The sequence below is a fragment of the Saimiri boliviensis genome, chromosome 12 (genome assembly GCF_048565385.1).
Source record: "Saimiri boliviensis isolate mSaiBol1 chromosome 12, mSaiBol1.pri, whole genome shotgun sequence".
Lineage (NCBI taxonomy): Eukaryota > Metazoa > Chordata > Mammalia > Primates > Cebidae > Saimiri > Saimiri boliviensis.
In genome coordinates, this window is record NC_133460.1 from 41,877,731 (window position 1) to 41,892,989 (window position 15,259).

Genomic DNA, 15,259 nt, shown 5'->3' on the forward strand with positions numbered 1-15,259 from the left:
TGTACATATATGTGTACACATATATACATACAAAGGGAACTAAAAAAAACTTATTTTGAATTGTGTCATAAAGAAATAAAATGGTTAAGCTGAACATGGTTGCTTATGCCTGTAATACCAGTGCTTTGGGAAGCTGAGGTGGGAGGATTGCTTGAGGCAGAAGTTCAAGATCAGCTTGAGTAACATAGCAAGACCCTGTCTCTACAAAGTAAATAAGCAAGCTGAGACAAAAAATAAATAAAATTAGCTGGGTGCAGTGACATGAACCTGTAGTCCTAGGTACTTGGGAGGCTGAGGCAGGAAGATCACTTGAACCCATAAGTTTGAGGCTACAGCAAGATATTATTGTGTCACTGTAGTCTAGCCTGGGTGACACAGCAAGACCCTGTCTCAAAAAAAAAAAATAAATAAAAAAGACTTGGACAGAGAGATAAAACAAATATTAATCGTAGAACCTAGGTAGTAGGTATATGGGTATTCACTGTATAATTCTTTCAACTTTTCTGTATGTTGGAAAATTTTCATAATTTCTGTGTTGAAAAAGAACTGCAAGGCAATCTTGAACTTGCCTAGGTAGGTTTACTGTCAGTAATAATACTGGACTATAATTATGAGACTATTTTACATAATAATAGTATACAAAATGCAGAAATATATTACTCTTATTGGGAAATAAGATTTTCAGTACAAAAAAGTTAAAATATAATTCAAGAAAACAAAAACCTATAAATATTGATATAAACTCATGATTTTTTCATCTCTTTCATCACCATGTCCACCAAAAAGGCCTAGAAGCAGTGACACCCCAGTAACTGTGAACATACCTAGTGCCCAGGTCTTGCATTCAAAATACCATTCACCACTAAAGGGAGACAGATGTCAGAGAAATGGCTGACTCCAGGCATGGGGCGGGGAAAATATAAAGCAAGACTGGATCATGTTTTTGTATTGGGAAGCAAGAGATTTTTAGCGACTATAAACTATAATAAAATATTGAATAAAAATCCAGGAATGGAGAGAAAAAAGAGAGGAATGCCCTTCTTTATAGAATATAAGCCAATAAGTGTAGAAGGAATAATAAAATTAGGTAATCACTGTTTTACAAACCCCATTATAATAATTGATTTAGGCAAGGATCTTAAATGGATGATAAAGCCATCAAGTTAAAGCTCATTGTGTAATAGAACAGTCACCCACTTCCAACACCCCACAGATTACTTATAAACTGCAAAGGGAAAACCATTTTATCACATAGAAGCAAGCTGGCAACTGTCATCTAAAGCAAGGGTTCAAACTCAGCATTACCTGGTGGTAAAACCAAATATCATATTGCATCAATTGGGAGCATATTAGGAAGTCCCCAACCTTACCTAGAAAAAAATGTTTGAGTCTGACAAAGCCTTTAGACCCAATGTCCACCTATGGCAGAAACAGAGAATATGAGAAAAGATTCAATGATATCTCGAGGAAACAACCAGGCAAATGCAGAATGTAGGATATTTTAAAAATCCAGACTCTTTTTTTTCCCCAAGACAGGGTCTTGCTCTGACATCCAGGATGGTTGGAATGCAGTGTGACATGACTGTTGCTCACTGCAATCTCAACTTTCCGGGTGCAAGTAATCTTCCTGCCTCAGCTTCTTGTGTAGCTGTAATCATAGGCACATGCCACCACACCTGGCTAATTTTTGTATTTTTTATTTTTGGAGAAACAAGGTCTTATTATTACGTTGCCTAGGCTGGTCTTGAACTCCTGGGCTCAAGCGATCCTCCCACCTCAGTCTCCCAAAGTATTGGGATTACAAGTGTGAGCCACCACTTCTGGCTGAGACTCTTCAAAGTATAAATGACAAGAGGTTTTTAGAAAAAGGCAGAGTGATTAAAAGAAACTGAAGAGATATAACCAATGTGCTGCATAGATCTTGATTGAATTCTGGTTTGGAGAAAAAAACATAAACGGTTTTCTTTTGATAACTTGGTAAAATTGAATATGGACTGATATTAGATGATTACAGAATTATTAATATTTTATATATGATAATATTTCAATTATGTAGAAGAATGTTATTTTTTAAAGATCCATGCCAAACTACCTGAGGTATCTGTGCCATCTTGTCTGCAACTTATTTTTAAATAGTTCAACAACAAAAAATTTGTGCATGTACACATGCTTGTACGTGTATTTGTGTTTGTGTAGAAAAAATGGTAGAGTAGATGAAAATGAATATATATAGCAAACTATTAATTGTACAAATCTAGGGATAGAATATACATGATGTTGACTGTACTATTCTTAGAATTTTTATGTATGTAAATTTCAAAAAGCTGATTGAAAAGCAAACATTGTTGGGAATGACAATCTGGAACATGATGAGCAGACACTTGGACCAACAAATGACAGTAAGAAACTAAGAACATAAAAGGTGACCCAAAAAAAGTACATGGTATATAATTAACTCCTATTAAATTCTAAGCCCTATTTGCTCATCATACACATTAAGGGGATACAAGGCAAAACTTTATTTATGAAGCACACATTAAATTGTTCTTAAGTAAGTATACAACACTGTTGGTGTTCTGGAGGATATAAGGTAGAAAGAAGAGAACTAAGATTAACTGAGTTGCCTCAGCTATGAGTTGCCCTCCAGGCACCAACAATCCTATGAATCCTCACAACAATCCTATGAAATTAGTAGTGATGTCATCTCTATTTCACTGATAAGAAGTAAGAATCAGACACTGTCCTTGTTTCCAAAAGCTTATAATTTATGAAAAGATATGCTGATTATAAATAGTTCTATTAGAATATAGTATGTTATAGCAAGGTATTCATGGTTCGGATGGTACTATAAGTAAAAGGAGGCAAACAGTCATTTTTTGAGTCCTCACCATGGACATAAAGGAATAATTATTTTCTGAATAGAATTATTAAGGAAACTTTGAGGCAGGTATGGTGTCCTAGAACAAATGGGTTTTATCAAGTGGGAATGCAGATATGCCACTTCAGTGTAAGGGAAGGCACTGGAGTTGAGAGAATCCAAGAACTGTTTTCAGGACACCGATCAAGCATTTTGCCACAATAAATTTGTAAAATAGAAAATGAAAGATAAGAGTTCAAGTAGTTTGGGATCAGACCACAAAGATTCTGAAATGCCTACTTCAGTAGATGGAAACCAATAACTATTTTTTGAGAGGTAGACTGATAAACCATCTTTTAAGTAGCCATATCTGACCACGGCATGCAAAAAAAAAAAAAAAAAAAAAAAAAAGGTAAAATGACAGTTTACTAGTCAAAAGTCCAGCAAATTAACAGACTGATGTAACCAAGCCATGGCACTCTCTTCTAAATTGAGGCAGTAAGCAACCTATGCACCTCACCCTAACGACCTACTGTCTACCCAATCTAAAAAGATTTTTACATCCTGACTCCATTGGGAACTGCACAGAAGCCTCGGTATTTTGGGAGTGTACTACGTGATTCATACCAAACACGACTTAGAACAGAGCTTTTATTATATTGTTAGAATACTATGGTAATAGAACATTTAACCAGTTTCCAATATTCTCAGGATTCTGTGGTTTAAAAAAAAAAACAAAACCACAAATTATATTACTGATTTTTCAACTGTGGTTCCTCATCTAAAGCACAGAGTAACCATTTATCGAATTCTTCCAAGGGTGGTACAAAAGCAGCACTATTCTATATGCAGAAGTTAAGTCAATGCATACAATGGACTTCTTGGGGCATTAGGACTTAATTCTTTCCTGGAACTCCAGTTTTAAAAGTCTTTAGAATGAAGTAAGATTATCTGACTTTTTAAATAATTTCAATGGATTGAAAAATAACTGAAAACTTCTTGCAGAACGATTATGTACAGAGAGCACCTTGAGTGAAGATCTATTAGAAAAGCCCTAAAGAAACCCACACACTAGTTTTGATTTCCTCATTTCTAACTAATAAAAAGTTAGTTCTTTATAAGATCATTTCTATGTCTGCCTATTCTTAAATATTTTCCCTAAAAACTGGTTATTTCAATTATTTACTCTCACCACCCTTTTAATACCCTGCTGCCAAATAACCTTCTCCAAACACGCATTTTTATCATACCTATTCCTTGTTTAAAACAGTAAAAGGTAACAGGATATAGAATATTTAAGACATTTTTTAAAATTCCAGAATTCTATAATTAAGAGAAACAATGGGTGGCTCATGCCTGTAATCCAAACACTTTGGGAGGGCAAGGAGGGCGGATCACTTGAGCTCAGGAGTTGAGACCAGCCTGGCCAACATAGGGAAACCCCATCTCTACTAAAAGTACAAAAATTTGCCAGACATAGTGGTGCAAATCCCAGCTACTCGGGAGGCTAAGGCAGGAGAATTGCTTGAACCCAGGAGTTGGAGGTTGCAGTGATCCAAGATCACACCATTGTACTCTAGCCTGGGTGACAGAGTGAGACTCTGTCTCAAAAAAGAAAAAAAAAGAAAGAAAAGAAAAAAGAAAGTACAGGTACTGTTTTAGAGGGAGTGGGAGACAGAGGTACATGGGTTTTTTAAGTCACCTGGATTCATGACCTAGCCACAAAGTCACTGTGTTTCCTTGAAGAGTTATAGCCTTTAAAAGAGTTTTATATCTGGTATGGTTTGGCTGTCTCCCCACCCAAATCTCATCTTGAACTGCAGCTCCCATAATGCGTATGTGTTGTGGGAGGGACCATCAGGAGAATTGAATCATGAGGGCAGGTTTTTCCTGTGCTGTTCGCATGATAGTGAATAAGTCTCACGAGATCTGATGGTTTTATAAAAGGCAGTTCCCCTACAGAAGCTCTCTTGCCTGCTGTCATGTAAGACAAGCCTTTGCTCCTCCTTCGCCTTCTGCCATGATTGTGAGGTCTCCCCAGCCATGTGGAATCACTGAGTCCATTAAACCTCTTTTTCTTTATAAATTACCCAGTCTTGGGTATGTCTGTATTAGCAGTGTGAAAACAGTCTAATACAATATCTTTCTCCATTTTTAATGTGATATTTGTGAACATCTTACACAATGCCTGGCACCTGGAAAGGCTGTTAATTAATACCAAAGAACTTCCTAGCATTCTACGCTTTCTTGAATCTTGTTTCCTCCCTTCCTTTTCATCTTTGCCTTGATCTTCAGACTCGACCAAACAGATTTTTTCACTCCTTTTGAATAATTCATGCTTATTTTTCAACTTAAGTTTTTATTTTGCTATTTTCCTTTTGAGACAGAATCTTACCCTTCTGCACTGGCTGGAGTGCTGTGGTGCAATCACAGCTCACTGCAGCCTTAATACCCCACACTCAAGCAATCTTCTTGCCTTAGCCTCTCAAGTAGCTGGGAGTACAGGCACACGTCACCATGCCCGGCTAACTTTTGTATTTTTTGTAGAGACAGGTTTTTGCCATGTTGCCCAAGCTGATCTTGAACTCCTGAGCTCAAGCAATCTGACCACTTTGGCCTCCCAAAGTGCTGGGATTACAGACGTGAGCTACTTCGCCCAGCCTATTTTGCTATTCTTCTTGAAATGCTGTCTTCCTCCTGCTCACCTACCTGGACTCTATCCATCCTTCACAATCTAGAAGATCCAAACCCAATTGTCCTATTAGATATTCCTCAATTCTACCATTTCACACTTATTTGATTCTTTTTTGAAAAAGTTTAGATTTAGGGTATATACTTATTTTTTGACATTTTATAGTAAAATTTAGAAAAGGTAGACTAGTGTTCTCATTAAAATGCAATTTATTTTAACTATGGCAGCAATATAAAATTGAGCATTTTTCTACATTAAGGACTAATCAAACTAAGGAACAGACTGCTGAGACTCTAAAGGCAAAATATTTCTAAATATACAATATTGTCATACTTTGACAAATTCTGATCTTCTAAAAGACACCTGACCCAGGGTGGTGGCTCACACCTTTAATCCCAGCACTTTGGGAGGTCAAGGGGGGTAGATCACAAGGTCAGGAGACTGAGACCAACCCAGCTAACAGTGAAACCCCATCTTCACTAAAAATCCAAAAAAAAAAAAAAAAAGAGCCAGATGTTGTGGCACATACCTGTAGTCCCAGCTACTCAGGAAGCTGAGGCAGGAGAATCACTTTAACCTGGGAGGTGGAGGTTGCAGTGAGCCAAGATTGTGCCACTGCCCTGCAGCATGTGCACAGAGCAAGACTCCATCTCAAAAAAAAAAAAAAAAAAAAAGAGAAAACAAAAAAACAGACACCCTAACTTAATAAGTGTTCCCACAAGTAGTATTCAGTAAACATTTGCATAATTTACATAACTTTCTTCAAGGAACTATATCATTACTCTTCAACTCATTTTCGTAATAAAAAAGCAAGCATAATTTCTAGTTATATCTAATCAGTGACCTCAGGTTATATCTTCACAAACAAAATGAAGCTGTAAACAAAAGAATACATATAGAATATACAAGATTGTTTTAAATTCCAGCAATTAAGAGAAATACTGTTTTTACATGAATGAAGAGCAAATATATGTGTTGTATGTATAGTGACAAAGATATTTTCATCAAAGACAATTAGTAAGGAAACTGAAAATCATACACATTTCCAGTTAGGAGTCTTAGATAATTTTTCCCCATCACTGCTATATAAATTGAATAGGGTTATTTAATATTTTTATAAATCAGCAACTTCAGAAAAGTCACATTGCCAAATTTAAGAAATGGTCAATTCATAACTCATTATTAATATTTAAAGAGCATTAAATATGGAGGCAGATATGGTCCCAAAAATAATATTCTAGAAATTGTGATAGATGGCATAATATTGAATGTTTAGCCCCATATTTTCTAAAACCGGGGCTTCTCACACTTTTCCACTGAAACTGCCCCCTCATGACAAAGTAACCTAATAAAAAGGCTGAGAGGAACGTATATCCCTAGGCATAAGAAAGCATAACCTCAAAAATACTCCACTATTCTAAACTTCTCATGTTTAATCTTAAAAATCCATGCCCTAAGAAGATATGCCATATTTATTCTATGGCTTTGCATATCTCCTGACACATAATCATGTACTCTCAGTGCTACACGTGACCAACTTTGAAAAGCACTGACTTAAACTAATGTATGTCTATCTGAAAACTATTTTCCCATATTCACGTAACAATGAAAACTGACATTTGTTGAGTACTAAGTATGCAAAAGGCATTACGCTAGGTTTTTGTATATATAAAATCTCAATTTTCAAAACGTCAATATTATCATGCCCACTGTAGGGATGAAACTGAGGCACAAGGAGATTAAAATAGCTATCTCATGGCAATATAGCTAATAAGGTTGGCTACTTTGTATCCAGGTCTTTATTATACCACACCCTAATCTAAATTTTATTTTTACAGAAATTTCATACTCTGGCGTTTTTAACTTATGTTTCAAGAATTTAACGATGTGCTCAGCCCACTAGCCACTATTGTCTAAAAGAAACTCTTCCCTTGTGGCAGAGCTGTAAGACTAATCAATAAAGGGGAATGTAAGACTGTTTTTATTTAAACTACATTAAAATCCAGCCACTCAATTGACCAATTCTTAGGTTCAAGTAAGATTTGGCATTGTAAATAAGACAGGATATAAATTTCATGTATAAAACGTAGATCTAATCTAAAATAGCAGCATGAGATGACAGAACACATGACTAGAAGCTATTAATACTCAGCAAATCTTAACTCTCATTAGCTTCCATCACTTGTTACACGCATGTCCTTGAGGGTTTTTTTTTTTGTTTTTTTTTTGCCTCTCTAGGACTTATGTTCACATATCAAGAGATGTGCTAGCAGATTTTTAAGTTCCTTTCCATTCTTAAGGTTTCCTCTCTTTATAATTTTGCTACTCACTCATCTCAATTTCTATACTTAAGTTTCCATAACTCACAGCTAGTACCTTTTTATTAGCACATATCTAAGCAATTAATTTTCTTACTCTACATTTCTATCAATCTTGGTCCTTTCTTCTTAATGCTCCCTCAATCATTGCTTCTGAACAATTTTCATTTTATAATTACATACTGAACACAACAAAACTGCCCAATAAAGACTGCTGCCTGATAGTAAGTTCACTCTGAGCTCTATTGGCAAACCATTTATGATGTCAGCTGCTACTTCCGTTTGTTTTTTTAAACAGTTTGGTGATTTGACATTTGTACTTAAGTTATATTGTATTTAATTTACATATTTAAGTACATTAAAAGCCACAGGTAAACTATGTTACTAACCATGTTCCAGTCTGATTTGCAATCTGTTCTTCTAATTTCTGTAGCTCCGATGTATAGGCCATTATTCGAGCATTGCAAACCATGAGATTCTTAACTGCATGTAAAACCTGATCCTTCTGAGTGCTCAGAGAAAGGAGTTTCCATATTCCTTCTCGCATTCGAATTTCTAAGTCTATTTTTTCTTGAATGCTGCAGTCCTAAAAAAAAAAAAAAAAAGCTCTTTTAAAATATAGCAGAAAATTACATCTTTCCATAATTACATCTTTCCATAATAGATGGAAAATGTACTAAATATCATTATAATTGTATACCATATGAGAAAGCAACAAAGTTTTAATATATGTAACATAAAAATAGCTATTTTAAAATGCTCTTTGCAATTTTTAACTTCTTGCTTCATTAGGAAGTCTTCAGAATCTTCTGAATAAACAGAACATAAACAAAGTGATAAACATTATGTGTTCTTATAACTATACTAAGTTTAATAGCGTTCCTCCAAAATGTATATCCATCTAGAACCTCAGAATGTAGCCTTATTTGGATATGGGTTTTGCAAATGTAATTAGGTAAGATAGACATACTGGAGTAGAATGGGTCCTAACTCTAATGACTAGTGTCCTTAAAGAAAGGTCCTATGAAGACACAGTCACATACAGAGAAAATGACAAGTGAAGACAGACTGATCTGTCTATACGCCAAAAAAAAAAAAAAAAAAAAAAAAAAAACAACAAAAAAACTAAACTGATTGATGGCAATAATCAGAAGCTGGAAAAGACAAGAAAAGAATTATTTCCTAGAGCCTTCAGAGGAACATGACCCTGCCAATTTCCTGATTTCAGATGTCTGGCCTCCATTAAGTATGAGAATACAGTTACCTTGTTTTAAGCCTCTTAGTCTTGGTCATTTGTTATAGCAGCGTTAGAAAACATATAATAACTAATATAATGTGAAAAATGTATCAGATATATATTCTATAAATTGTATTAAGAGATGGCAATGTAGTTGGTGACAGTGAATGAGCCAAAAAAAAAAAAAATTCTGAAAAAGCAGATACTGAGTAAAGGAGCCAAGGTTTAGCAGCAGGGAGGAAACAGGCTATTTGTAATACTAGGCAGTGTAAATACAATCTCAGAAGCAAGAGAGTGAAAGCACTGTGCACAGAAAATGTCAGAAGCCTTAGCTAACTGGAACAGACCTGTAGAATATAATTCTGGACATATCATTTATTTCAGTTTTAGAGTTTACCATGAAACTACTAAATATTTTATTTCTGCAAGTCTTTTATGCCATATAATTATCTTTTAATGGCCTGATTCTACATACGAGTTTCATACGCAACATTAAAATTCTATAAACTGAATGTACAGTTCTGATTTAATTCACAAGGACATTATAAAAATTATAAATCATAGGATACTCTTTATTATGTCACAAATATGTAACAATGTTTCCATTATGTCTATTTGTAAAAGATAAAGTGACCACCCTAGCTCCTGTGGCTTAAAAAAAAAAAGACAATAATTTACCTTCTGATTAGATCAAAATGTAAATTTAAAAACGTAAATGAAATCTAATAACAAAAGATCTAGACAACCTTTTCAAAAAGAAAAGATGAAAGGAGACCTAACAGTCTTCAAACTGCAGTAGATGATTTAACTTGACTATCCAAATCAATCAACTGTACTATTTACACACAGAAAACTGATCTGTTTAATTACCTTCTGTAATTACATCATGTAATCACCACATAAAAACCTCGTATAGTGTTGTAACTCAAAACTGGTGTACTATACAAATGTAGTCATTTGCTGGTTTTCCTTGGTTACACATGACTGAATTTCAACAACTCCATTTCATCTTTTTATGACTTACCAGCCCCAAAGTAAATTCTTTTTTAATGTAATTAGCAATTAATTTTAAGAATTATCTATGTGACCCATATGTCTATAGAAATAAACTCTGGCAGGCTGACTATATTGGGGAGTGCACATAGGGAGCAACCTAAAGCTGGGATAATAGCTTTCCCCCACAACTCAAATATAAACAAATACCATCTGGTTTCACTAAACTCAATTTTGGTTTTTAAATGCTGAAATGAAACAGGCAATTGAGCTAGCACAGCAGTTCTCAAAGCTGGCTGCCTATTAGAATCATCTGAGGCAGAGAGGAAGGGCCTTATAAAAGTGCCTAAACCTGTGACGTACCCCAAACCAATCAGGATCTCTGGAGGTGGGGCTCGAACTTTTTTTTTTTTTAATTAATTAATAGTTCCTCAGGTGATTCAATGGTCAGCCAGGGTAGAGAAGCATGGCTGGACTATTTGAAATTCCACTGTAATCTTGAAAGTTGCAACAACCTTAAAGAACCAGCAGGTGGCTACAGCCACATTAAGGAATCAGTTTGGGTTTCTATCCCATAAATGAAGATTATCTTCTAGCCATCACTTACAATGAAGACTCCATAAAACCATAGAAGCTTGGGAAATAGCAGAGAAAGAAAATGTAAAGTCAGGGTTTGAAAATAAATGTACGTTTAACAAGTTTGAAGATGATATAATATTAAAGTACCATTTATTAAGGAAATGAGGCATATCTAACAGGCATATCTATTAGATTTTTTTCCTTTAGAGCAAGGACCAGCAAACTATGGCCCGGCTAGGATCTGGTTTTGTAAATAAAGTACTGGGGCATAGCCACATCCATTCATATTGTCTATGGCTCCTGTAAGCCACAAGGGCAGAGTTGAGCAACTTCAACAGAGACTGAGTGGCCTGCAAAGATGAAAATATTTACTGTCTGTCCCTTTATAGAAATAGTTTACTGGCTCATAACTTGGCCAAATTAACATACAAAGTAAACTATAATCTTACCTCCCTGAGGTAAGGTCTCAGGCAAATGTGAGTTAAGTGGATCCCTGAAGGCTAACATAAGCAGGATGAATTGTTAAGTGTACATATGGTTTTCAATGTATTTTTTTTAAGGCTAGTGTTTCAACTAGTTTTGTATTTCCCATGCAACTTCTTTTAGCACATATCTACATTTTACATGCAGAAAAAGCTTCTCTGGTTAAGCAATGCTAGCTCTAGCAAGGAAGAGTTTATGGAACCAAAACCCTTCAGAGTTGTCTTTCGTTACAAGGGTACGTAGTGCATCTGGGGTAAGAGTTGATGTCTAGTGCTATCCACAGTAAGAATAATTATCATGTAATACAGGTACTGATTGGGCATTCAATAGTGATGTTTACTGACCTCAAAGAGGATAAGTAGGGAGGGAAAAATCATCAGTGTTGCTCCCTCAGCCATAATGGCTTGGCCAGGTAGAGTCAAGGCTGATTAGGACAAATGACAAAAACTTATCTCTCTATAACCATTCCTCTTTGAGATGTTTGAATGTCAGTCTCCAGGAAGAGCAGAGAATGAGGTAAGACCATCCTCTTATTTCTTTTCCAATTTTCTGAATAAGTGCTTGCCTATAATCAAGTCAAACAGAAGCTGTGTCACCCTCCTGACCCTGTAAGTAAAGTCAGGCTGATAAAAATATATGGACAATGCTATGAATGAAATGAGAGGATACCTTAAAAGTAGAAATTTAGATTAGGAAACTCATTAGGCTTTAAGAGCTAGGCTAGCACGAAGGAAGTGCAAAGAAAATGGCTTTATTGTTGGTATTAAAAACTGACCAAAAAAATCCTGAAGTTGAACTCCTGGTAAGACGACTGCAGTAATCAAAACAGAAACTATCATTCACCTAATGGATATAGTTAAGCCATGCTAACCAAGAGACCAAGGTGAAGATGAAGAAAAGAGTATATACAGTACATTCTCTTTTTGCTAAAATAAACCATGTGGATTCTAAGAATTGTTTACGTACAGAAAAAAGTGGAAATTGTTAACAGCGGCCATTCTGGGGAATGGAACTGGAGAGAGAATTCATGTTTCTGTATATGGTGACTTTTCTGCAATGAGTTAGTATGAATTTTTGAATTTTATTTTTATTAAGATTCCAAAAGCCTAAACATTTGTAAGAAAAGGTAGGGGACCACCCTAACCTCTCGGATGAATAGGACAAAGGATAACAACAATAGTCATCTCTCAAGCACATCCTGAGTGCCAGGTACTGTGATAAGCACTTTAGAGAGGTCCTCAAATTCCAACAGCTGTCCGGGATAGGTAGAATACCCAACCTACAACTGTGGAAATTGAAACTTAAAAAACAGAGATAACTTATTTAAGGTGGCACAACAAGCAGAGTTTGGTTTGCCCTGAATCTGATGCCAAAGCGAGTACTCGCAGAGGACTCCAGGGTTTCAGTAGAGGTGTTCGACTAGTGTGTGACCACCTCAAAATCTTTGACCTTATCTCTATTAGATGGCAGCTTCATTCATGTATCAAAGGAAATGCCAAATAAAAATTCAGTGTTAGTCAAGTATAAAATTATCGGACTGACCCTCAATACTCATGTTAGGTTGAAACCTACTACCATTTTGTGTTTTTTTTTTCTCCAAATGCAAACTAAAGAAGTAATTCCACATTTCAATCATTTTAATTTTGTCCCGCCTAAGAAATTAAGCATTGTACCTTCCCACGTGTAAATAACCGTCTTTATGTATAAACATTTATTTTTATTTCATGTAGCTAAACTTCCTTTATGATCTTATACTCTTGTCGCTTCTGTACCATTCCTATTACAGGTATTGATCGACTTACCACCTATGCAACTTACGACCATTCGACTTTACACCACAATCGCTAGCCACGACTGCTCCGCGTCTGGCAGCGCAAACGTTGCCCAGCTGGGTGTACGACAGTGCGGACCAGCTTCGGGCAGCACTACCATCTCCGCGTGCACCATTTCAACTGTACATACGGCCTACCCAACTTACGACCAAATCGTGTTAACGACCGGCCCGCGGTTCCTGACCGTGGTCGTAAGTCGAGCACTGGCTGTACTGCAGCCTGCAACTCAATAAATACACTTGGACAGCTACACCGACACCTATACGGTACATGTAAGAACCTCAATAGAATGCCAATTCACTATAAACCAAGATTTTGTTAGCAATCAGTACAGCCAAAGTACATAACAGGACAGGACTGACGAGTACATCAAAATCGTTGAAATTTTTGAAAATGCTGGCATAAAAAGGCATAAAAATTACTGATAAAGGCACTGGGCTTCTTTTGCATAATGAATCTTAATGTCTTGCCTTATTTTTCACAGTACTGAAAATTTCCTAACAATTTTGTGTCTGCTAAGGAAATTCCAGATTTTTAAACAAAGATATCAGGTGCCTCCGTAAGAATGGAATTGTAAATATTCCGCCAATTTTGACCTACAAAATTTGCAATTTCATATGATTTAACCTACTTCTGAAGTAGGTAAAAGGAGGTAGAGATCAAAATAGAGGTGAAGATCCAGCTTAAAGATATGTTTTTTTTAAAGACACTAAAGTTATGGTTAAGAATGCAATGTAGTAACATTTTCATAACTGATGTTGCCAAGAAATAATGTTGGTCTAGTAAAAAGTAAAATAAAAGACTTTCTAACACATTTTACAGGGCTCAAAAGCAAACACCAAACTTCTGTTCAACTTAAAATGTACTCCCTCTTTTCTTCCTAATGATTTGAGAAAGAACCCACTACCAAACCTTCAACTTTTTCTGACGTGCAGAGGTTGCAGTTTGCCTCTACTCCGCCCGGACCCCCGCACCAGTTCTGCGTTGTGTGTAGATATCGCTCCATTACCGTGCTTCCCATTAAACCCGTAATAAGCCACCTGTCCTCCACTGGCCTCGCTGGGCTTCTTGGGAATCGAGGGGCTCCCATTCCCCCGGCATCACCTACACTAGCAAAAAGACAGGCGTGCAAAGCCTGCGGAGGGCGGCGGACAGGTGCGCCCGCAAACGCGCTCCAGGACCCCGGCTCCATTCCGGACCTCAGCTCCTTGCCTGAGAAACCCGGAGGTACAGATGTCCGGGCTCTTCAGAGCCCTAGCAGTGCAGTCTCCTAGTCCCTCCCTTTGTTTCTGGCCTAGGCTGAATTACACGAGCAGGGCAGAGGCTTTTTCGACGACTCCACAAAGCGAAGGCGCGAGCAACAGAACCCGGGCCCCTCTCCTTCCGCGGCAAGGCCCCCCCCCGCAACTCACCCGCTGGGTGGGAAGCCCCGCCAAGCCGAGCGCGGGACCCCGCAGGCTCTGCCCCTCCATCTCCAGCGCGAGTTGCCCTGGCCGCAGCCACGACTTCGAAGGGAAGATTTGAAAAGCCCGCCCCTGGCTGGAGCCGCGGAGGACGCCAACCGCCCGGCCGTACCAAGTCCCAGCCCCTGGGGCCGGGGGCTCAGGAGACGCCGGCACACGCGCACGCGCAGTGGGCGCGCCTCGCGCTCCGCCGCTCCCGCCGCCGGAAGTTGCCGAGACCCCAGACTCCAGCGCGGCGGGGCGGGGAAGAGGGACGCGGCGTGCAGACTTAAGGCGCTGACAGGGATGTGGGCGGGCCTGGCACGAGAGTGGGCGGGGCCGCGGGGAAAGCCTCGGCGGCTCAGCGCACCTGTCCCGGCGCAGGTTTCTTGCTAGTGGTTTCCCCTTGCGCTGGGAGCCTTCTGCACGCATCCCACCGAAGGCCTTCCAAAATGATCGGAGCTGGACAGATCCGAGACTGCAGTCCCTGGACTTCCAGACAACTCAGGAACCCACAGTGTCACTACAAGCCCATGGTCTCGCTCCCAGAGACCAATGACAGTGCTCTCAAAAACAGCTCTCGCTGTCTCCTCTCACCTTGCCCAGCGATATCTCCAGGGCCACCCAGAAATCATGGCTTTATTCATCAGGTTCGTGAGATACTTTGTCAGGCATTTCACAAGGTCTTGTCGTTGCCCCCAGTGTTGATAGTCTCAAATGTTCCCCACCCACTTACTCTGTGCACTTAACTGTGTTTTCTTGCAAAGGATTTCTTTCAGCTCTCCCGCTCTCTCTTTCCCTCTCCTCTCGTTTCCCCACCAACATC

The 15,259-nt window shown here is 38.1% G+C and overlaps 1 protein-coding gene across 10 annotated transcripts in view; it reads right to left on the reverse strand.

The window, feature by feature from the left end:
* RTKN2 (rhotekin 2) overlaps positions 1-14,684 on the reverse strand; it is a 158,221-nt gene extending 143,537 nt beyond the window's left edge. For 8 of the 10 annotated variants that reach the window (XR_012512821.1, XM_074382284.1, XM_074382287.1 and 5 more), the window contains exons 1-2: positions 14,404-14,684; positions 8,257-8,453 (exon numbers count right to left, since the gene is read on the reverse strand). Coding sequence is in view for 7 of the 10 variants with exons in the window: in XM_074382284.1 (XP_074238385.1) it covers positions 8,257-8,453; positions 14,404-14,463 (257 nt within the window). In the remaining 3 variants the exon portion in view is untranslated. The other 2 variants (XM_010339325.3, XM_074382289.1) reach the window with 2 other exon arrangements.
* Positions 14,685-15,259: the final 575 nt, after the last annotated feature.